The sequence below is a fragment of the Ochotona princeps genome, chromosome 15, assembly GCF_030435755.1.
Source record: "Ochotona princeps isolate mOchPri1 chromosome 15, mOchPri1.hap1, whole genome shotgun sequence".
Taxonomy (NCBI): domain Eukaryota; kingdom Metazoa; phylum Chordata; class Mammalia; order Lagomorpha; family Ochotonidae; genus Ochotona; species Ochotona princeps.
This window is the reverse complement of record NC_080846.1, coordinates 34452725-34477025: the sequence shown is the minus strand read 5'-3', so window position 1 is coordinate 34477025 and position 24301 is coordinate 34452725. Positions and strand designations below refer to the sequence as shown.

Below are 24301 nucleotides of genomic sequence, written 5' to 3'. Positions count from 1 at the left end.
GTGCTTAATTCAGGGTGCCACACAGATGGAAATAGGTACTCTCTTTGATGAAAGTGCCTTCAGCCAGCTCTGAAAGAATTCTCAGACTGTAAAAAAAAAACAAATATAAGCTTGTAATGCAGTGTTTGAAATTGTAGGAAGAACTCGTTTCATGCCAAAAAAAAATAGAAATTTATAGTCTCAACAATCAGATTTTAGTATTATAATGCACATTATATAAAGCATGTTTTAAATGTTTGCATAATGACCTTTTTGAAAGAATGAACTTGATGTACCATGTTTAAAATTCATTCCTGAATATTTGATCTGAAACCACATTTTAGTTCTGTTCTTTATTAGATAAAAATGCTTATTAATCTGCATTAAAATTGAATTACTGAATATGAACATTTTAGCACATTTTAAGTTTTTTTCTTTTTTAAACAAAATAATGTCCATGGGCAGCTCTGTTTAGTAAGTTGCGACTATAACAACAAGAAGGAAGTCTGATTTGTCATGCTAACAGTTCACCAGCTGATTGCAGAGACTTTTGCATTAGAATCAAATTAAAGCTTTTGATACTCTGTCCTAGTGGGATATGAAAATTATTAGCAAAAGCAAAGGAAGTATGATTTAAATAATTAAAATGAGTGATAATTCATGTAAATATTATTATGTGGTAATCATTTATCTTTTTTACATATTATTGCATTTTTAAATTACATCCTCAGCCTTATAAAGGACTTCATTAGAGTCTCTTTTCTGTATCTACCACTGACTTCTCCACTGAAATGTTTCTATGAGTGACCTATGCAAAGTAATTAGAAAAAATAACAACTCTGTGGTCAATTAGAAGACAAAAGCAAAACTTTTCCTATGCATTTAGAATATAAATTTTAAAACCTGATTTGATGGACCTGGCGCAGTAGCCTAGAGGCTAAATCCTCATTTTGCAACCTCTAGGATCACATATGGGTACCAGTTCGTGTCCTGGTTTCTCCATTTCCCATCTGGCTCCCTGCTTGTAGCTTTGGGAAGTAGCACAGGAGGGTCCAAGGCACTGGGACCATGTACCCACATGGGAGACCCATAAGAAGTTCCTGACTCCTGGCTTTACATGAACTCAGCTGCAGCTGCTGCAGCCATTCAGGGAGTGAACCATTGCATGGAAGCTCTTTCTTTCTCTGTCTCCTTCTCTGTAAGTCTGTCATTCCAAGAAAAATAAGTGAATCTTAAAATATATTATTTTATTTTTGCTAAATTACAAAATTTAGATAAAACTTTAAAATAGACATAAATAGACATTTAAAGCAGTAAGTATTTTGAAAGCAATTAAATTATGACAAAATGGTACTGGCTGCTAACGTGTTTCCAAATTTAGAGTTAGGAATAATTTTCAAACTAAACAGTAAGGAAGTATATGAAAAAAAAATTTTAACTTGGAATTGTAACCTTTTAAAATTCTAATTAAAATTCTTATTCATGAAATATGTTCTTCCTTTTGATATATACTATCTAAAATTCTTTTTAAATGAAAACATCAAAGTAGGAGGAAATTTAATGCATATGTATACTTATAGTTGTATAATCTCTCAAGCAATATCTGTAGTACATTTTTTTAAAAATTATTTATTTTTATTGGAAAGTCAGATTTTACAGAGAGGAAGAGAGACAGAAAGGAAGATCTTCCATCTGTTGATTCGTTCCCCAAATGGTTTCAATGACAGGAGCTGAGCTGACAGAAAGCCAGGAGCCAGGAGCTTCTTCCAGGTCTCCCGCATGAGCCCAGAGTCCCAAAGCTTTGGGCCATTCTCGACTGCTTTCCCAGGCCACAAGCAGGGAGCTGGATGGGAAGTGGAGTAGCTGGGACATGAACTGGCACCCATATGGGATCCCAGGTGTGCAAGGTGAGGACTTCAGCTACGAGGCTACCGCCCTGTGCCCTATCTTCAGTACATTTTTAAAAATGAATAAAGAATAGGATAGACTAGCCAATTAAAACTACTTTCATATGCTGATACACTTTCTGTATAATCGTAACAATCACTAGGATGAATGCATATAAATATATGATAATTTACAAATCATTTTTCCCCATTTTGAGAATTTTTCAGCAACTACACTATGTTTTTATAGACTACAATTTCAGAGAAAGGTGGCCTACAATTTTAAACTTGCATTCCAGTTTGGATTACTAAATGGTTGCTGCTTAAAACACCTCAAGATGTATTCCATTATTTTTCAGTAGATTCATAAAGTTGCAGTTCCATTTCAACTGTTGATTTTACAACACTATGATTACATGATAAAGCAGTCTTGCAATCCTTAGCTATCACTTTTTCCAGTATCACCATCAAACTGGGCTTTCTGTTTTTGTGGATTTTTCAATCTGGAATTCTGCATAAATTGTATTGTGTTAATGGCTCTTTATGATTAACTTTTGGCATAAATCTTAATTTGTGTTCTAACATTCAGAAATATTTTGCTTCTTATTATTGCTAAGTAGTCTTCTGTAACATGTTTGTTTTATACTTAATAAATATTTCCAACTCTAGTGAGTTGTATTTGATATACCAAAAACTGTACATAATTTATGTATATGATTTTATTTGTATGTATGTATACATTCATGATCTCATCATTACAATCCAGGTAAAACACATAATCATCATCTCTAAATACTGTATTCTGTCACTTCATTCCTATTATGATTTTAGATGACTATTATCAATAAGACAAAAAATAGCAAGAGATGGTTTATCTCACAAAACTATCCTATCACAACTTTATCCCAGTATATTGAAACTTTTGCTTAGTCATCTTTATTTTTTAACCATGTATGTGACGAGGTCACAAAAACATTTACATGATTTATTCTATGTTGGGAATCAAATACTATTTTGTGGAATAATGAAATAGTGACAAAATGTTCATTTATATAGTTTTAGTGAAAAATAAATTGTTAAGCAAAACTTGTATCCAATTTACCCCTCTGCGATAAATGACACAGAAATTTCAGTTATAAAGATCTTTAGAATAAAAACACATATCACATTTATGGCACCGAGTCATGTTACTATGCTGTGACATTTACAGAACACACATACACTGTCTCTGCCACTAGTCATAAGTCAACTGGCCAGGAGACTTTCATAAAGAAAGTGTACTTAGAAGAGCTTTACCAACTTTCTGTCCTATCAGTTGTTCTCTGTATTTGATGCCTTTAAGATGGTCTCATTGATAAACTCCATTTTAACATAAAACATGTTACAACACAAATTACCTAGTCCCTCTTTTAAATGTTATGTGCAGTGAAAGTGTCCTAAGCAGAACAGTATCTTTTAACAGACATTATGCTTTCCATTGTTTACACTATAGAATTTGAGCTCAAATTGCTGAAGCCTGAATAGTTCTGGTTATATCATTGTTACTGCTGATTGCTACAGACACATGATTTTATTTTGCTTTGATTAGAGCTAGAGCTTTGTTGGGAGTTTAGATATCTAACTTGAATGCCACTTTGTGTGCTTGGGAGTGCTTTCCACAGCAGGTATTACATAACCAGATGCTAAAGCCCGTTAAATTAATACATAGCATCTTGTCAAACATGCCTCCTGCTATACACTGTCAAAAATACTGAAAATTGGCTTTTCCTTCCAACGGAGTTTGTGCTTGGCAGTGATTCAGTCCTGACGTGCTTTAGCTATAATGTTCACTGCTCCAGGTGATTTTAATAATGTACTTAAAATGTTGTCTTAACAAATTCCCAAATGATTCAAAAATTAATCAGAAAGATCCTTTGGATGCCAACAGGGATTGAATATTGTTTTATTCCCCTTTCTTTAAAATGAGTCAGGTTGTGGAAAGGTTGGATTACAAAACTGACTCTCTGGTTCCTTGGTTATAATCGCTGTTTATCTTGATGACACTTCTTTCACATATTTGATACAATGAAACAAGACCTAGGAGGTTTGTTTGTTTGTTTGAAAAGAAGTATAAGGAAGAAATGCAAATAGAAAATTTGGCCTTCAATCTTTATTCTAAGCCACTGGATTCATCTTACTTTCCCACTATCAAGATAATATGCAAAGGAACAAAATTTTGGAAAAATAATGCACTCAAACTGAGGGACAGAGTCCAAGTTGAGTCTCCTTACTTACTTAGTTCTGGGAATCTACAGAAAACGTACTGTTATTACCTGGGTTCTACCCAGACTAGTAGACAGGCTTGGAGCTCCTGTCAACATGCATCACATAGCAACTAATACAAGGCCTCACTGAGCTTTCAGGTATGTTTTATGCTTCCATTTCATTTCAAACAGCAGACAACATCCTGAGCTTTGCATGAGCCGTATGATAAAATAGATGAAATTAGAGATGTCCAGGTAATAATAGGAGGTAATGTCACAGATCTGTATTTGAAGGAGTTTGTAATGTTTTATTTATAACATCCAAAGAATGTAGTATATATTTATTGCATATATTCATTTTGTGATAAATAAGTTTCATATAGAGTGAAATATTATGTGATTAAAGCAATAATTCTTTTGTCAGCATTATTTTTAATGCAAAGGAGTTTTTTCTCACTTTCATTTTTTGGGATAACATTTTTAAAAGATTTATTTAGTTATTTTATTGGAAAGACAGATTTGTAGATAGAAGGGGAGATAGAAATATCTTCCATTTCCAAATAACTGTAACAATTAGAACTGAGCCAGTCCAAAGCCTGGAGCCACAAGCTTCTTCTGGGTCTGCCACACAGGTGCGGGGTCCCTCGGCTTGGAATCATCCTCCGCTGCTTTCCCAGGCCACAAACATGGAGCTGAATGGGAAGTGAAGCAGCCAGGACTTGAACTAGAACCCACATTGAATTTCAGTGCTTTCAAAATGGAATATTAACAAGTTGAGCCATCGTGTTAGGCTCAATTATTCAAGATAGTGTGTTTTTAATTCATGTTATGAAGTGTAATGCTCCAGTAAATAAAAAATTCAGCAAATAAAAGTTTAAATACCATACTTCAGTAGGAATATATGAAAATGTTATAAGCAATAATCAAAATGAAAGATCTGATAGAATGTTTCAAGTACTTTATTCTGTACATTAATATGACTTCCACCACAGTCCACTAATAATACAGTGCAGCATATTCTTCTTTGTTGTATTCTTGAGGTAATCCTGTTATCCTCAGCAGTATCAGGGATTTCCAAGTTTATGAGGGAATGAATAACAATGAGACTTAGTAGGTGGGCATCAGGTTTGAAGTTCTAAAGTTATCATTAATGAGAAAACCTGCATAATTTTTATATTCCTGGAAGCACTTAATGAACTGTACTCCTAAATGGGAAAAATTAGTCCAAGAATAAATAGGAATATGTGCAAAATAACCACATAGAGAACTTAAAATAACTGGATACCTATCATTTATTAAACATCTATTATAGCCAGAATGTGTAATACACAATGTCTCCTATTTGCATATAGCAATCCAATAAGAATACAATGATGCCTACATTATCCAGAGAGATGACTGAGACTTTAAAAGGTCACTGATACTAGCTAAAATATGGGCCTCCCTGTTTTCACCCTGAAATCATGCTGTTATCACCATGACACCCATGACTTCCATAAGTAGGCTGAACATACAACCAATTGAAATATTACAGTGGATCTATTGTCTAGGATTTATGATCTTTGTGAGAGTCCTGGTGAATGTCAATATTTCTTTTAAAATTAAAAGAAAAAAACTGTTATTTGTAGTATCTTCATAGCTGAAAGGCTGCATGAAAGCAAAAGTGTGTCACTGCCATAGAAGATGTCATGTGGTGCCAACATAAGGCTTATGGGGGAACTGTAAAATATCACTCACATTCAATGATATCAACCCAATCAACAGTGACACTGGCAGCCAACGTGGACCCAACACAAGCCAAATCCTCTCTAATGGGTGAATTATAAAAGCATCTAATACCTCAGTTATCAATTCTGTGCTTATGTACATAGGTAGAAGCTGACAAAGCTAGCCCACAAAGCAGAATGAGGATGGGATAGAACAGTGACACATGTTAGTAGAAATGTTGTGAACCATTGTTACATGAACTGACAGAGCCTATGTTTGATTTCTACAGACATTGGCTTTGCGGAAGATTCTACTTAGTTTTAAAGATTTGAGAAACAGCAGTTGTCAAGCATCCATGTACAAATTTACCATAAAAATAGCTTCTGTAAGCATGCTGATTTTAAAGATGCTTTCATTTCCCAGGGCACTGTGATGTATTAACATAATCTTCTATTAGGCAGTTTTAAGGAAAAGAAAAAAGTTATCTAATTAGATTATGGGTACGTAAAAATCAAAAGGGCACAAAATATAATTTGTGCATGGAGTTTAAACTCATTTTCCTTTTAACTTGGGAAGCCTTACCCAAAAATTCTGGCAGTCCAGTTGTGCCTGTCAGGTTCCATTAGTTATGCAGGCGATCCTACCTTCAGGCTGTCTAGCTCTGGGCTGACCATGAGACATGGCTATTTCACACAGTAATGTTGGCTGACAGTATTCCTTGGGCTCATGTCAGTCTGGAAGGCAATTACACGAATAGAGGTCATTAACACCACAGTTGATTACATAACAATAATGCAAAACAAAAAATCTATGTACATAATGATAGAATATTGAAGTATTTCTGTGAAACAAAGACCTTGTTGCCAAGCTAAGTTATTTGCAAACAAGATTGCTCAAAATCCTTGTGAATCTATGGCAGCTAATATGCTGACATATGAATATGTGTATGCACCATATAAGGCATACATTAAGCATTGCATTGCTTTATTTTCATCTCTCCAGTATCTTACTTCTATTATTAACCTATTCTAGAGAGTATGTCCTGTGGTTTTTGAAAGAATATGTGTACCTTTGTGAATTTATATGCAGTTATTACCAAATAAATATTGATTTAAAATCTAATGTTTCCAGCTATTTAAAAAGAACTTCTAGGAGAGTTTTGAATTTAATTAAACCACCAAAATATAGTAAATAGGGAGTATTGCCTACAATAGTCATTACAAAACACATTTTGAAACAGTTAATTTTGTCTAATTTAAATGCTAGATGGAAATCAGCATGCTTCCACACCATATGCTTTCTTGAGAGCTATTTTTGACTTGCACAAATGGTTAGACAATAAACCTAAAGGATGCTTTTTTTGTGTTCTGTGAGGGTGTTGGCAGTGTTTAATGAAGCTGAATCCAAACTACTTTTGTCCTCTTTTCTCAGACTGGTTTTACACATGATTCTTCAGCCAGTGCTTATTCCAATTATAGCTGCAGAAATAAGTCCATTGACTCTTCATTAGTTTATGATCCACACAATTGGAGATTGCAGGTTCGACTGAATTGTAAAGAACGTTAGAGTCATAATGAAGGTGAATGGATTATCACAAATTCTTCTGGAGACTGCATGCTGTTACTGACTTGAAATTGAAAGGCTTGAGTTTACCATGTACCTCTTCTTAATCTGAGCTTCAAGTTCAGGTAAAGGCCTTTCAAGCATTTGGTTAGCAATATTTTTTTAAAAAAAACCTTTTTTTTTTTTTTAAGCAAACCTCCTTAAAAAGGAGGTAATGTGCCAGGTAATCTAGCATTCCCTTTTAATCATTCTTTGTTGAATAATAAACATAAAAAGCATGAACTTAAAGATGAGCATGATGAAAGCACGGCGTTCTGCATCTCTCTGAAGAGGCACAGCTTGATAGGCCATGGCAGTTTCCCAGGTTGGAGGAGATAATGGGCTGAGCAGAAGGATAGACGGAGCAAGTTCTTGGTCGAGGCATTCTTTCCCCTCCCTCTCAGGTCACCCTTCTTGAATATTAACTATGCACAAGAGTTGAGTGAATCTATCCTTTGCTTCCACATTTTTCAGTATGGTAATAAAACATGCAGGTGTAACAGGATTCTTTATATTAAACTTATTGGAAACAGCCCATTGAATAACATTTGAGATATTATTAGCCCTGATACATGAATTACAAATTACTCAACCTCATCTTTAGCTCATATACTAGTGTACAAGGGTGAAATCATGAATAAAACTCAAAGATGGGTTGCCTTTCTTTTGGAACGTGACCCGCAGGGAGGAAGTACCTTTTTATCTGTTAGTCTTCTCATCTGTTTTTTTTAAACATATCAACCAGTAGTTTATTTCCCAGAAAGATAATTGAAATCTCTTTTTTTCCTCTTTAACTTTGTTAATATGTGAAATGAGTAGATTTTGTTTTCATAATACCAGTTTAGAAGCATAGGGATTTCTTGCTCCTCTTCTCTCTCCCTTCCCTGTATCCCTCCTCTTCTATAGTATTGTCATTCATTTTGTCATTACAAACTTTACTTCCTAATATGTAAAGGAAGCGCAAAATGGCAAGTAGAGGAAAAGGAAGAAAATAAACATAATGTGAAAGTACAGTTAAAAATAAAAGTGGAAATTCTAGCATTACTCTGAATTAAAGCTATATTCTGGGAATAATAGCTCTGTCATGATGCACAAATGGTGTTGTGTTACAAACATACAGTTCCTAGCAACATCCTTGGTATATAATAAGTACTCAGAAAATAATAGTTTAGAAGAGGAACGGGTGTGGGAATGAAGAAAGAAAAAAATGATAAGAACTTACCTGGAACAGGGGAACTTTCAATTTTATGCTTATTTAAGACACTTGTAAATTAAAAGTGGGGGTGCACAGAAATAAGATATCATGTGCTGGTACTGAAGAGATGGTATCTTCAAAATTTTAATATAGTAACTGAGTAGATATTTCCCTCTATTTTTAAAAGCAACAACTACTATACATGATGACTTGAATTTGTACTAAAAAAGACTGATATGATTCAAAATTGACTTCAGAGCAAACCAAATATGAGTAATAAATATATAAATGCTTTAAAACATATCAGTAGCAGAGTCCTTAACATGCTCCTCCTCTTATAATCTTCATATCCTGAAGAACAGTGTTTCATATGGATATGTGTGATACACAGAAATGTAAGCTGAGAAAAGGACACCACTCCCTTTGGTCTAACTTAAGGTTTCTGTATGCCACTGTGCGTTCTAGACCCTAACCACGCTTTAAAATTCCAAGAAAAAGAAATGCATTTCTGTGGTAGGTTATTTTACTTCTTGGGAAAAAATAAGAACATGGCCAACTGTGGTTGAGGAACAGACTGGTCTGAAAAGTAGATATCATTTCCAGTTAGTACCTTACCCCTTCCGGTCTCAGTGACTCAAAACCAACATAGTGGGGCCCGGCGGCGTGGCCTAGCAGCTAAAGTCCTCTCCTAGAAAGCCCCGGGATCCCATATGGGTGCCGGTTCTAATCCCGGCAGCTCCACTTCCCATCCAGCTCCCTGCTCGTGGCCTGGGAAAGCAGTTGAGGACGGCCCAATGCATTGGGACCCTGCACCCACGTGGGAGACCCGGAAGAGGTTCCAGGTTCCCGGCATCAGATCGGCGCGCAATGGCCCGTTGCGGCTCACTTGGGGAGTGAATCATCGGATGGAAGATCTTCCTCTCTGTCTCTCCTCATCTGTGTATATCTGACTTTGTAAAAATAAATAAATCTTTAAAAAAAAAAAAAAACCAACATAGTTCCTCCCATAGACCTTTATTCTGGACCTGGGAAAGCATAAGCAAAGGCTTCTTTCAACGTTTTTTCCCAAGCTGCCTTCATTTCTTGATAACATTTTCTGTTCTATGGTCTGTTCTGTTTACCGTTTTCATTAAATTATCATTGTTTGAGACTTCTTCATTTTGCTGCACAAAGATTTAACCTATTTAGTCTGTGTTTTTACACTATCCCATAGTGTGACTTGCTGCATTTAATTAATCCATGTTCCTACATATAGAAATCTAGGTGGCTCAGTTCCAATTCTTGGTGATAAACCAAACTTTAATCAAAATCATATATTCTGATGCTTGTATGAAATTTCTAAGAGCAAAGCGGTACAATATAAATCATTTCTCAAATGTTTTGACTTTGGATTTTAGAAGAGTTGTGCTGGGAAATTTTATGGAAATATCTTTTTTTAAGAGTATAGCTTGAGACTTGAACTGTGGTTATGCAACAAGGTGGAGGAATCTACCATGGTGGGAGGGTTTGGGGAGGGGTGGGGAGAATCCAAGTACCTATGAAACTATGTCACATAATACAATGTAATTAATGAATTGAAAATAATAAATAAATAAATAAATAAAAGAGTGTAGCCTGAGGAATGCCGTTGGAGGTGACCGTTAAGATGCCTATGTCCCTGATTAGAGTTCCTGAGTTGGTCTCACTCAGGTCCAGATTACAACTTCCTGCCAATACAGAGAATAAGAATATGCAGATGGTAACAGGTGAATCAGAGCTTCACAGACCTGGATTCCCAGTTCCAATTTGATCCCAACCTGGGCCTGATGGTATCTGAATACTGTCTTGGGTTTCTCCCTCCCTCTCTTTCTTTCTCTCTCTCTCTCTCTCTTTCGCTTCCCCCACATCTCAAAAAAAGAGCATAGTTCGATAAATACTACAAAAATGATACTTTAATATGTACTTTCAAGTTGAGAACCAGTATAACCAATGTGATAAACCAAATTATATGTTGAATGTAAAGATCATTCACAGCAATAAGCCCAAAGTACTAAGGAATAGAAAATATTGTCATTTTATACAACTTCTTCATTTACTTTATTTCAGTATGCATATCCATCATAAAAATGTTACTAATAAGTAATGGATTATACTAGTCATTTGAAAAATTCTTTTTAGTTTCAATTCCTCTATGCTTTTCCTGGTGTGCTTTATGCTTCCACACATTTTTCTGTAGTAGTGATCTTCATTTCTGACCACAGAACTTTCCTTAACGTGTGTGTGTGTGTGTGTGTGTGTGTGTGTGTGTGTGTGTGTAAATGATCTGGCGTTAATGCATTCCTTCATTTTTGCTTGTCATGGAATGTCTGTCTTTCTCCTTCATTCATGAGTGATAGATGTGTTTAAATTATTCTAGGTGGCCTTTTTTTTCCTTTAGGATTTGTAAAATATTATCCCATTCCATGCTGATCCATAAGGATTCTGCTGAAACCTCTAGTCAAATGCAGTTTTTTTCTTATGCATAACTTAGCACTTTTCTATTGCAAAGTTTAGAATTCTGCAGGCTCTTGGGAGTTTGTCTAGAATTGTCCCACTGAAGATCATTTCTGCTCATTTCTGTGAAGGATCGTATGATACTTGTGTACTTAGATATTTCTGTTGTTCTACAAATTGCGGGAAGTTTTCAGCGATTGTTACATTGAACAGATTTTCTCAACGCAATTTCCATTATTCAGTTTTTGTAATTTAATTGTGCCTGTAGGTCCCACAAGCTATCCTCATTATTTACTATTCTTTCTTTTTGTGTCACTGGAATATTTCAAACCACCGATCTTCAAGTACAGAAATTCTTGTTTTCTGCTTTTTAACTGTATAGTTTCTTTGACTTACTGAGTTCTTTCTGTTCATTTGGTTGTTTTTTTTCCCTAAGACCTATGGCTATTTGCCAACTTTCTCATTCTTATCTTGCCTGTTTTATTGGCTTGAATCAACATCTGTGTTCTTTTTGAGTACCTGCATGTTGAATTTGTATCAGATATTTAATCAATCTCCTTTCATTTTATGTATGTTGCCAGAGAGTTATTGTATTCCTTCGGAGTTCATGTAAATTTGTTCCTTTTTTTTAAATTACCAAAACCCGTTGCTTTATATTGAGATTGGTGTATTTTGTGGATCAGTTTTCTCCAAGATCTTTTATCGTGTGGCTTTTACTATAATTTCTTTCCTGTTTCACATACCACTTGAGTGTCAGTTTGGCAGGCAATATTTGTTTGGTTCTAATTAGATGCTCTTCTGTGGTTTTCAGCTGTTTATTGATGCAATGCCTATCATAACAGATTTGGAGAAATTCAGTGTCTTCAGGAATTTGTGAGAGTGGAGACAGCCTGTTGGCCCAGACTAATACAGTGTATACAAGCAGTAGTGAAGGGATATCTACATTGTGATCATTCCAGCAATTGAAGTGCTAACACCAGGATTTGGGCAGATGTTTCTTTCCATACTTCTTCAGCAGACTCTTCAGTGAGAGGGTTTCTCCTGGACTGGCAACCCCAGTGGCAGGAGGAGGCTTGAAACACCCACTTTTGGTTCCAATAGCAGGTCAAGTATGAAAGCACTTGTAAGCAGGAAAAAATGAGAGCTCTGAGAAACAGCAGCTTCCTTCCTAGTCCTAACAGCACATAGGCCTCCAAGCAGCTGCGTGCAGGAAAGGGAGCTGGTGAGATTCCAGCCCCCAATCTCAATATCCAGTCTGGTCCCCAGCTGTGTTGGCAGAGAAGTGGCTAGTGGAGGGCAAAAGGTAGGAGAGGAGGCAGCACTCCCTCCTGGTACCTGCTTTCAATACTTTTTTTGGATTTGGCGTTTTTTTACATAATCACTGCATCACTTCACAAAGGCAATAAAACATGGCATAAAAAGATACCATTGCTTTCAGAATATGGTCTAGTATATTTTAGATATGGACAGAAAAAAAGCAGATATAGTATAAAAAGGATATAATATCTGTATGTTATGCACATTAAAATTATTTACTCATAAAATAAATCTAATAATATCACTTAAACATTTTGATGTTATTATCAAAAGTCTAGGAAGAATGCCATTCATTTATTGCTTTAACAAGGACTTAATGAACATCTACTGATTTAGGAATTATACAGAGTCCAGAGTGTATAAAATAAACAAGGTTCATCCTTTTGCTTGGGGAAAATAAACACAAAGTTCTTTGTCATAAAACAATGCAGTGAGATATTATAGAGCATTAGCAATAATAGTTGATGCTTTAGAAGTGGTATGATCTGAAATATACAGAAAAAGAGGAAATGAGAAGATAGAAAGCTGGAGAAGGGAAGGAGGAATCTGTGGAGTAGATGAGGAAGGCCGGCTTTGTCCCCAGCAGGCCCGAGAGGGCTCATCTCCAGCTTGGTAGTATCCTCAAGAAGCTGACACTCCTTCGTGTAGCGCCATGAGGATGGGTTCTGTTTGTTATAGATGGAAATGCCTGATGTGCTCAAAATGTGAATTCTGAAAACTATGTTGTTCAATGCAGCATCTGTGTTCAAATATCTTTATACTTTCAGCATTCTGTAGAGGATCTGCTTTGTGATTGATGGGTGGATAGGTGGTTAGAAGATAAACTTGATATGACTGATAAATTTGATGAAAGATGTTCCTTTTTCAGTTCAAAAAGAAGTAGTGATACAGAAATTGAAGAGTTCTGAAATCAGAAGGGTCATTAAAAGTTCTATAACTTGAACAAATTTTTTATTACTGCTAAATTTCATTGCCCTCACGTACAATGTAAGGAATAGATAAATAGTTCATAAAAAATGCTTAATACTTAACTCAGGGCATAGAAAAACAAAAAAAAATCACCTATCAAAATGATAGTTACCACTTTTCTGTAGATGGTTAAGCTAATTAATTGTGAAAGGGCCAGGTTTGGGAAGGTCTGAATTTTAAAATACACTTAAATTTAATGAGTTTGATAATAGGAAGTTCTGCAAGATTTGTGAACTTGCATGGGAAAAATGTAATTTTTATAAAAACTAAGAAGAAACTAAAATAAGAAAACCTTTGGTCAGAAGATGAAAAATATGGAAAATAATTATAGTAATTTCCCAATGTGAGATAATTGTTTGATTTCAAAGCCCAGTTCAAACATTAACTTAACATATGAATTGGGCAAATGACTTCACTTCCCTAAGTCATAATGAGATTTCACTAGTTCGTTTCACCAAGTTGTTAGTATTAACGAGGTAGCCTTTGTCCATCACTCGCTAAATATCTGACATACCGTAAAGGCCATTTAATATTAACTTCGTTTGATATTATTGATGATTATGTAAAATGATGTGAGACTTAGTCCATGTTAATAATGAGAATGGAGGAATCCGTCAAAGAAGAGTGAGAAGACAAGTGTAAACTTTTCAGTGATCTCTCACAAGCATAGCAGGTGCACAAGTACATGAATCATCTTAGGCTGCTTTCCCAGGCAAATTAGTAGGGAGTTTGATCAGAAGGTAAGCAGCTATCCATTAAGCACCGTTAAGCATAATGAGAAGCCATGCTGACTCATAAAAATATCCATATTGTATCATCTAAGATTCCATTTGTGGATGAAAAGAAGCCCTTGAAAAGTCCTTTAAGCTGTTGCTCGATGTATGAAGATAGAATTACTCAAAAACCCCTGATTATTTTTATATCAATGATCCATTTTCATTTGTTGGAAGTCAGTGTCTGTGTAGCACTTACTGGGTATTAAACATTGCTAATCCAGCTGTGAGCAAGTCAAACCCCCATCGGTGTGGCACTCACCTTTCAGAAGATTGAAGTAGACACAATTACTATCAAAATCTTAAGAATCGATGTGTTTATATAAATTGTTTTTTAAGATATGTGTAGATTATTGTTAGTTTTTTAAAAGAATTGTAAAAATTATTTTAATTGGAAAGTCAGAAATACAGAGTGGAGACAGAGAGGAAGATCCTCTATCCACTGACTTACCCCCTCTCCCTCAAGCAGCCACAACAACCAGAGCTGCACCAATCTAAAGCCAAGAACCAGAAGGCTCCTCTGGGTCTCCCACACAGGCTCAGGGCCTCAAGGCCTTGGGCTGTTCTTGACTGCCCTCCCAGGCCACAAGCAGGGAGTTGGAAGTAAAGCAAAGCCTCCAGGGCTAGAACCGGTGCCCATATGGGATCCCGGCTTATGCAAGGCAAGGGCTTCAGCTGCTAGGCTACCATGCCAGGCCCATATTGTTAGTAAGTTTCTTAGTCTGCAAGTAGTATATTCAGCAAGATTTTGTGTTGTTATTCTGTGTAGAATAGAAAGTGCAGTACCCTGGGAGCCGTTCACAAAGTAAGACATACCAAACAGCAATAAGGTATTACATTAATGTTCAATTCAGTATGATGTATTTGATTCATTTTTACCATTTTTAGTTCCATAAAGGCAGCATATTATAATAAAATGCAATGCTAAGTACCATGGATCATCCTTCTTTTCAAAGACTCGGAATAATTTGATGACAACGACATCTATTTTCTTACCAAGTCATTGTTCTCATTGTCCTTTTCATCCCGCAGTGCAGCTTTTACATTTTGTTCTTCCTACTTGAAGTGATCTGTTCTATCTTCAATATATCTTCAAATATTTCTGTTGCTCTTCCAGGAATTTGCTGCACTGACAAAAGAGTTGAATGCCTGCAGGGAACAGCTTCTTGAAAAGGAAGAAGAAATTTCTGAACTTAAAGCTGAAAGAAACAATACAAGAGTAAGTACCATACTGCCTCTTCTTGCATTTAATTTTATCTGTAACTTAGCAACTTACATCTAGTTTATACAAGAAAAGATGAGAATTTACAAACTTTGGGAGCACTTTAAGCCAACAGCAACTCATAGTCTGCGTAAAGGAGGCTGTCCTACGCAACTCAGGATGGGAAGCCCAAGTCATAGTGTCAGCTTCTAAAACGCTATGTCACAAAATATCCGTGTAATTTACGGCTTCTTACTTTATTGGACTTCACGAAGATGGGCTGTTTCAGCAATGGGTTTCAAATGCTCAGAAATTGTCTTGGGGGGAGCACGATCCCTCATAGGCTGGAAACAGAGAGGGAATGAGAAAATTGGGAGAGAAGACAGGAGTTCTGATGATAGGGTGCCGAGACAGGTGGCCTGGATTTGGTCATTACCTCATTCTAGAAGAATATTTATTGATAAAATGTGAAAAGTGTTAAAAAAAAAAAGAGGGCAATAAAACATATCTCCATATTTTTAAAAACGATGTATCTTTTACATATTTAATGTAAATTCTATTCTGATAGCTAATTTCATGAAAATCATGAAATTTGCTACATTATACTTGTGCAAATGCCTCTATATTATCAATTTCATGATATACCACACAATAAACTCATGATTTGATCAAAGACACTGTATTTTCTGGTTTAGAAGAAAAAGTAAAGTTTACAAATATTTGCAATGTCAGATTGTCCTTTAGTGAGCATAGTTTCTCTATTAGAAGAAAAACTACTATATTCACATGTTCAACTTAAATATAAAATAGATGAAAAATATTTTAAGTGTTACACCTTTATCAGATTAATGCTGAACAGTTATACTTAGTGCCATATTCATTTTATGCTAGTCTTAAAAGTGATATAAAAATATAATTTCGCACACTGTGAGCTTGTGTTTCTAATCAGATAAAATTGTATTTATATGGTTTTATGTTCACACTCAGTTTATGTTCTTCCTCATTAGGGGCTTATTTTTTTCCTGAAGAATTCACACATATGCATACCATTAAGACCTCGCTGAACCAGTTACTCACATGAACTGCCAAAAGCAGGCAGTAACAAGGATAATATAGATCCTATTGGGCTTTGGAGGAAGTCTCAGTTTCTGTCTTTGTAGATTTTTTTCACTCTTGATTTTAATTTAGTGCTGTATTCCCAAGCAAACTCAAAGCTTTTTTTTTCTTTTATGAATTTTTTCCTGATCAATGCTACTACTCTTTTAAGATTTGTTTTATTTGCTTGCGAAACACACAACACAGAAAAAAGGGAGTGACAGAGATATTTCATCTGCTGGCTCACTCCTAAATGGCACCAATAATAGGGGATAGGCCAGGCCCAAGGCTGTTATGGGACATGGAAATCCATCTGCATCTGTTACACGAATGTCAGGGACCTAAGTCATTGGGCCATCTTCTGCTGTTTTCCCAAGCACATTAGCAGGGAGCTGGATTGGAAGCAGAGCATCTGGGACTTGAAGTGGTGATGTGTGGGCTGCCAGTTTCTCAAAGGGCAGCTTAATCTGTACCACAATGCTGGCCTCATGAATTTAAATGTTAATGCTGAAGCCTTTATTCACTCTATTTTCTCATGTAATGCAGCACAGCCAAATATAAAGGCCAAAACAGGAAGCTGAGAATAAAAGAAATGAACCTTTAGATAGATTTGCAAATAGCCTTCACATAAGTGTACTTTCTTTTATTGTGTGTGTATTTTCCTCTTTATGTAGCCGTTCTTTTTATAGTCATTTATTACTTCAATATGCCTATGGATGAAGTGTTAAAATTATCTACATTTTATAGATAAAACGTGAGTTCAGAAAGGATCAGATAACTTGCCAGCAACCAGAGTCAGTAAATAGCAGAGCAGGTAAGGGACAGATACTGAAATTCTGAGCCTCCATTACCAGAGAGCAATAATGGGGCTGTCTGAATAATAGCTGTGAAGGATACAGGGGTTTACTACAGCTTACAGGGAACTTCGTCCAAGAATCAGATGGCTGTTGGGGAGCTGTCATTCTCTCCTAATTGTGACTAATTTCATAGAACCAGGAGGCTTTTGGCAATAGCATTCACACAATTTTCTTCATATTAAACCCCACGAAGCCTAAATTCCTGTGGCTTTTGCACCTGCAAAAGTACGTTTTTAATAAAGACAGCAAGCCCCATGTCACTGCAAGCAATGATGCAGGAATCTGCATTTTCGGGCAAGGAGGGAATATAAAATTCCTTTAGGATAACAGAAATTAAAACCATTGGGTGGAAACAATACTCATCTTGAAATAACGAATAAATCCAAAAGCTATTTTCACCATGCTAATTCACTGATGCAAAGAAATCGTGTTGTTGATTATTTTTGAGTAAAGAGATTTATAAAACTCCCTTCATGTAAGGTATTGGTTATATAACAACCTCTAAAGTTATGTAACGCTCTTGCCCTCCTTCCAGCCTGCTACAAAATATTCAGAGCTGATCATCATATATATTCTCCTTGTTTTCCTAAAATGTATTTGCCAGATATAACGCTTTTATTTATTTCTAAAATTATTTTTCCTTCTATATGTTCTTTTTTTCTTTTTGCTCTGAACATCCACATATTAGTTATGAAAAGAAAATAGTACTTACAATAGTATTTACTTCTTACATCTAAAAATATTCTGATAGGTTGTAAACAATTTTAAAGCAGAATTAGTATTTCAATTGCTGGAGTTTGGGGTTTTTGTTTGTTTGCTTCTTTGTTTTGTTTTGTTGTTTTACTGTTCCCAGATTGGGTGCATGAATTGTGATAAATAAAACAAAAAGAGAGTCGATTGAAAGAACTCCTTAGTTAGTAGGGAATTTGTTAATTTTGAGTTTCATCAAAAATGATAGATCAGAAAGAACCCTCTTGCATTATGATATTTAAAAGAATTGAATATTCTTCCAAGATCAAAAATAGAAGTATCAGTAGTTGAATGAGTTACCTAATGAAAAGAATAATAATTAGTAATGATATTGTATCTAACATATATTGCGTTAAATAATTTTCAGATGTTTTCCATGGTTCAACTCACTTTATGTCCTGGCTATTTCACTATCACTTTGACTCCTGGGAGGAAACTAAAATAAAAAGTAACTTGCCATAAACTACTTTGCTTATATGTGACATGCTCAGAATCGGTTTCTTGTCGTAACCACAGGGCATATATTTAAGCAGTCACATTTGTATATCATTCCACAAAGCCAATGAGATACAGAAGGGTGACATGTGAGCAAAATTCATTCAAATGTCTAAATCCGTGCTTGTTTATTTTGTTTCAATTGTGTAAAAAGTAATATGCTAAGGCTTTATTATATTTGCAGAGGTAAAAGTTATAACCATGTATTTATTACTTTGTCAGTGCAAGAAATGCTTGGTTCCCCAGCCCCAAAATAACAGTGAATGGATAAAATTAGTCACTGGAGGTTGCTCCTAAATTAAGCCATCCTAAAACTATTCATCATTATACAACAATAGAAATTTCAAAAAACTTGACTATTTCACATGTAAGAATGCCTTATTGTTTAATATGTCTGTACTGAAAAAATGTAGGAAAAATATTAACAAAATATTTATTGTTCCTGGAATTTCTATAGTAATGTTTAGTCAAAGTAAATGAAATTTGACAGAAAATGCATTCCTGGTGTTTTCAACATACACAGATGGATCAAAGGAACAGGCCATGTTTCAGCAAATCTTTATCAATTATAGAAATGTAAAGGAGAACTCAAGATTTTATTTCAATTAGAACCTGTCACTTTCAAAGGGCACACTGTGTTGTACTGCTGCTGGAACTGTTTTATTTCTATGGCTGAGGATCAAAAAAAAAAAAAGAGTTTTCTTGATGGGACAAGGATGCACTCTTTCCCAACAACTGTTAGTTATGTTTTAGAATATTAACCATTATGTGACCTTGAAAAAGAAGTTATTTTTGAGATCCAATCATATAGGTCATGGTCATTTATAAATAATAAATTTGCAATTTAATCTCATGGGTAATTAACTTAAAAGATAAGACTTAATTACACTTGAGATATTCCTTGCCATGCCCTTAGCTTTTATTTTGAAATGAAGAAGTTATTATAAGAGATGTCAGATACAATCAGATACCTGCCATTTATAAAGAAAAAAATTCTTTTTTACTTATTCCATGTTTGGTTTTTTCATGTTAGAATATTGAAAATAATGAAGAAAATTATAAAACTAGACCAATGAGTTCAAAAAACTTTATTAATTTTATGATCATACCATATTCAATTCTTTATAAAGTCTATGTATATATACACATGTTACTATTATTTAAATTATGGAAGGATATTTTAATAGCACATTTCATGACAAAGATAATAAAGGAAGAGGGGGATTTATTATGCATGATTTATAACTCAAGAACACAATATTTGCAGATATCCAAACTTCCAGTTCTGACTAACCTCTTCCTACACAAGTTGAAAATATTTTCCAAATGTATTTATTTGAAAATCTTTTATATGCATAGACTTCAAAATGTTTTACATCAAAACAATATTCTTGTAATATTTATTTTTGTTTGAAAGGCAAACTTATAGAGAGGAGAGGCAGAGACAGAATAATCTTCCTTCCATTGGTTGACCCTTCAATGGCTGCGGTGGTTGGAGTCAAGCCAGCCTGAAGCCAGGAGCCAGGAACTTCCTCTGGGTATCCCATGTGGTTATAGGAGGCCAGGAATTTGAGCCATCCTCTGCCACTCTTCCAGGCCACAACCAGGGAGCTGGATTGGAATTGAGCAATGGGGACATGAATAGGCACCCTTGTGGAATGCTGACTCCTCAGGAGGACATTTAACCTACTATGACAGAGCACCAGCCAAAGAATTATCTTTTTTTTTTTTTTAAAGATTTATTCATTTTATTACAGCCAGATATACACAGAGGAGAGACAGAGAGGAAGATCTTCCGTCCGATGATTCACTCCCCAAGTGAGCCGCAACAGGCCGATGCGCGCCGATCCGAAGCCGGGAGCCTGGAACCTCTTCCGGGTCTCCCACGCGGGTGCAGTGTCCCAATGCATTGGGCCGTCCTCAACTGCTTTCCCAGGCCACAAGCAGGGAGCTGGATGGGAAGTGGAGCTGCCGGGATTAGAACCGGCGCCCATATGGGATCCCGGGGCTTTCAAGGCGAGGACTTTAGCCGCTAGGCCATGCCGCCGGGCCCAGCCAAAGAATTATCTTTTGAGTCTCCATGAACTTCATTTTAAAAAAAAAATTTACATATTTTTTTCTTTTAAAAAATTTATTTATTATTCTATGATACAGTTCGATAGGCTCTGGGATTTCCCTTCCCACTCTCAAACTCCCTTCCTCCTTACTGACTTCCCTGTATCGCAAAGCAAATAATCAAAGTGAAAAAACAACCAAGATAGAGGGAAAAAAATCTTTGTACACTATACTTCTGATAGAAGACTAATATTCAAGATTTAAAAGAGCTTCAGAAACTCAACGACAGCAAAACGAACTAGAAATGGGTGAAAAAAAAAAAACTGAAATGACTAATATACATGTTAAAAAATGCTAAGTCTCTCTAGCTATCAAGGAAATACAAATGAAAACCACATTGAAATCCTACCTAACTCCAATGAGACTGGCCTACATTCAAACCTCTGCTAGTAACATCTGCTGGCCTGGATGTGAGGAGAAAGGTATCCTCCTTCACTCTTGGTGAGAGTATAAGCCAGTACAACCATCATGAAAGTCAGTATGGAGGGTGCTTACAGAAACAAAAGTTGACCTGCTGTATGACCCAGCTATCCCACTTCTGGGAGTATATCCAAAGAAAATGAACTTTACATATGAGAAAGGGATCTGTAGTCTGTATTTACAGCAGCACAGTCTACAATAACAAAGATGTGGAAACAACGCAGATACCCATCAAAAGAGGAGTGGATAAAGAAACCATGGTATATCTATTCCATGGAATACTACTTAGCCATTAAAAAGAATAAAATTCTACCATTTTCAACCTAATGATCCCAACTAGAGACCATTATGCTCAGTTAAATCACTCAAAAGACAAACATCATATGTTCTTTTCGATATAAGGCAATCTTCATGCAAACTACAAGATCAAAAGCCCTTTCAGTATTGTTTTTGATAATGTAATGTTTTGATTTTTTTGTTTTTATCTTCATTTCTTCAAAAAAGTCTTTTTTTCTTATTCTTCACTGACTCGTAGTAGCTGAGTCAGTGTACTCATACAGTAGCATCATTTTTTTCAAGAAGCTTTGGATCAACCCAGCTGTGGCTGCTGCAGCCATTTGGAGAGTTTGAGTCCTGATTTGCATCCTGACTCCTCCACTTCCAATCTGCCTTCCTACGAATGCACCTCCTATGAGAAAGCAGTTGGCCACCTACATAAGGGGCTTAGATGGAGTGCTAGGCTCCTGGCTTCAGCTCAGCACAACTCCAACTGTGGCAGGTATTTCAGAATGAACCAGAAGATGGAAGGTCCTCAGAGTGTCGCTCTCTTCACATTCCTTCTTTCTCTGCCTTTCAAATGAAAATAAATAAATAAGATTTTTAAAATAGAACAATTAAGAGTCAGGCACTTAGTCCAGCCATTAATATACTTGTTAAGACACCCAAGTTTCATATTGCTCAGAGAACCTGGCCCTTAATTCTGTTTTGGTTCCAACATAAACCAAAGAGATAGCAGACAACTGTTGCAGTGGTTAAGTCCCAGCCACCCATGTGGGAACCTTTCTCGTGCCTTTCCCCTTTGTGTAGAGTGTTGAAGGAGTAAACCAGAGAGAGATGTCTGTTTATTTCTGTTTGTCTCTGATTCTCAAATAGTTAAATGTTCAGGTTTTTAAAGATTTATTTTAGTGCAAAGAATTTTCAAAGCCATACATTCTAGCTTTTAAAAAGTTTCTGGAAAGTTGGTAAGAAAAAACATGCATTTTAAAATATTTTTCACAAAAATGTATCTTATTTACATTTTTCATGATTTTTACATGCATTGATTTGCCCATTGATTTGCCCATTAATTGCCCGTATATGTATGTATGTGTATGTTTAGAAAAACTTATTTTCTCTAAATATGTTTATGTAGCTAGACATACACATACATACTCAGAATATAGAATATATCATGCATGTAATAAAAATATCCTTCTTTCTTTAGCTGTTCAAAAGATCTTAGAGATCATAAATTTCCACTTCAGATCTTTATCTCAGGGTCTATTTATATGGATTCATATGTATTCCAAGAATGAAAGTATACCTTACCTCATTCACTAATTATGAGCATGTACTAATTTCTGGAAAGTAACTACCCAACCTAGCATTTTACTACCTCTCAGCTTGAATTAACAGTCCTTCTTGCATAATTTAATCATTCTACAAAATCTTTTACTCCAGAAATGAGGGAAAGTTTGATGAACTCAGGATTTCCTGAAGGCACTCATTTGTCATGTTGCTACTTTGACTGTAAAATGAGGGGTTTTTGTTGTTGTTGGAGTTGTTTTAAGATTCATTTGTTTTTCATACTGGTTACTCAAAACCATGTCAATTCCATAATGTTGCAAATTGCTGTTGATGTTATATTTGGACTCTTAATTGACTGTGATGATATTGTACCAGCTCTAACTTAGGACCAGAAAAGGTCTCCCCAAGAAACTGTTCAATCCATCTGGACAATAAGTAGCTGGACGCTATGCTTGGTATACGTTTGCAAGGAAAGAATCTTGATTGAATTTGAACTGTAATACTGCATCAAGGTGGAGGAATCCACTGGGGGGAGGGGCATGGGGATGGGTGAAGGGATTCCCAGAACCTATGAAACTGTCACATAATGCAAAATAATTAATAAAAAAAAGATTCATTTGTTTTTATCGTTGAGGCAGATTTACAGAGAGATGGAGAGACAAGTAAAGAACTGTCTTCCATTCTGGTTCACTGGTTCACTCCCCAAATGGCCACAATGTCTAGAGCTGAGCCAGGAGCTGCCTCCAGGTCTCCCATACAGACACAGGATTCTAAATGCTTTCCCAGGCCATCAGGGAGCTGGATAGGAAGTGAAGCAGTGTGCTCACTTTGGCAGCACATATACCAAAATTGGAAGTGGAGCAGCTGTGACGTGAACCAGGAATCATATGAGATGCTGATGCCTGCAGGAGAAGGATTAGTCAATTGAGCCATCATACCAGACCCTGTAAAATGGGCTTTTACATCAATAGAAATGTGTACTATAACATGACTGTAAATAAACAAACAAAAATCTAATATGCTGGTATTTCAGGTAGAAGTACAGCCATTAAAGCAAGTCCATATGCAGAAAAAAACCCCTCTGTTCCTCAGAGAAAAAACTGCCTCATTGACAGAAAGGGTTAAATGTCGTACACTATGCTGGCATCAAGGTGACTAGCTGTTCTCCAGGTGTAATGTATCAGGTCAGGTTCAGATTTCATACTGCAGCTGGCAGCTTGGCCATTCAGCAATGGCAGCAAGTCTTATCAAGCCTAATGATGAGAAGCCATTTTGTCTTATCTCTGATTAACTCCTATCCCTGAAACCATAGTCACTCTTTTGTGCCCAGTGAGCAAATGCTTAATGAAAACAGAATGAGATTGGTATTTACAGGAGAATCATTTTATCCTTTTAAATATTGAAAATGCTTTCCAATGCAGAAGGCTGTCACACACAGGGAAATCAGAGAGTCCATGTTAGGGCCACTCTGGAGCAATAGCCGTAAGATGCTGTCTGTCAACCTGTCAAGCGTAATGGGGGCAAAGACACTGAGCAGCATTGGTAACCATGACATATATGGGACTTGGAGTGTTGTGGGGTGTGAGAGGGCTCACACCAGACAAGTCTAGGAAGTAGTAAGGTGTTTTTATTAACCAAGCTTGGCAATGGCAGTGCCCA

General features: G+C 35.9%; 1 protein-coding gene across 4 annotated transcripts in view; it reads left to right on the top strand.

The window, feature by feature from the left end:
- PPFIA2 (PTPRF interacting protein alpha 2) overlaps window positions 1-24301 on the top strand; it is a 393655-nt gene that overhangs the window by 203718 nt on the left and 165636 nt on the right. For all 4 annotated transcript variants that reach the window (XM_058673335.1, XM_058673333.1, XM_058673332.1 and 1 more), the window contains exon 3: window positions 15261-15362. In XM_058673335.1, the coding sequence (XP_058529318.1) occupies window positions 15261-15362 (102 nt within the window). The remainder of the gene's footprint in view (window positions 1-15260; window positions 15363-24301) is intronic.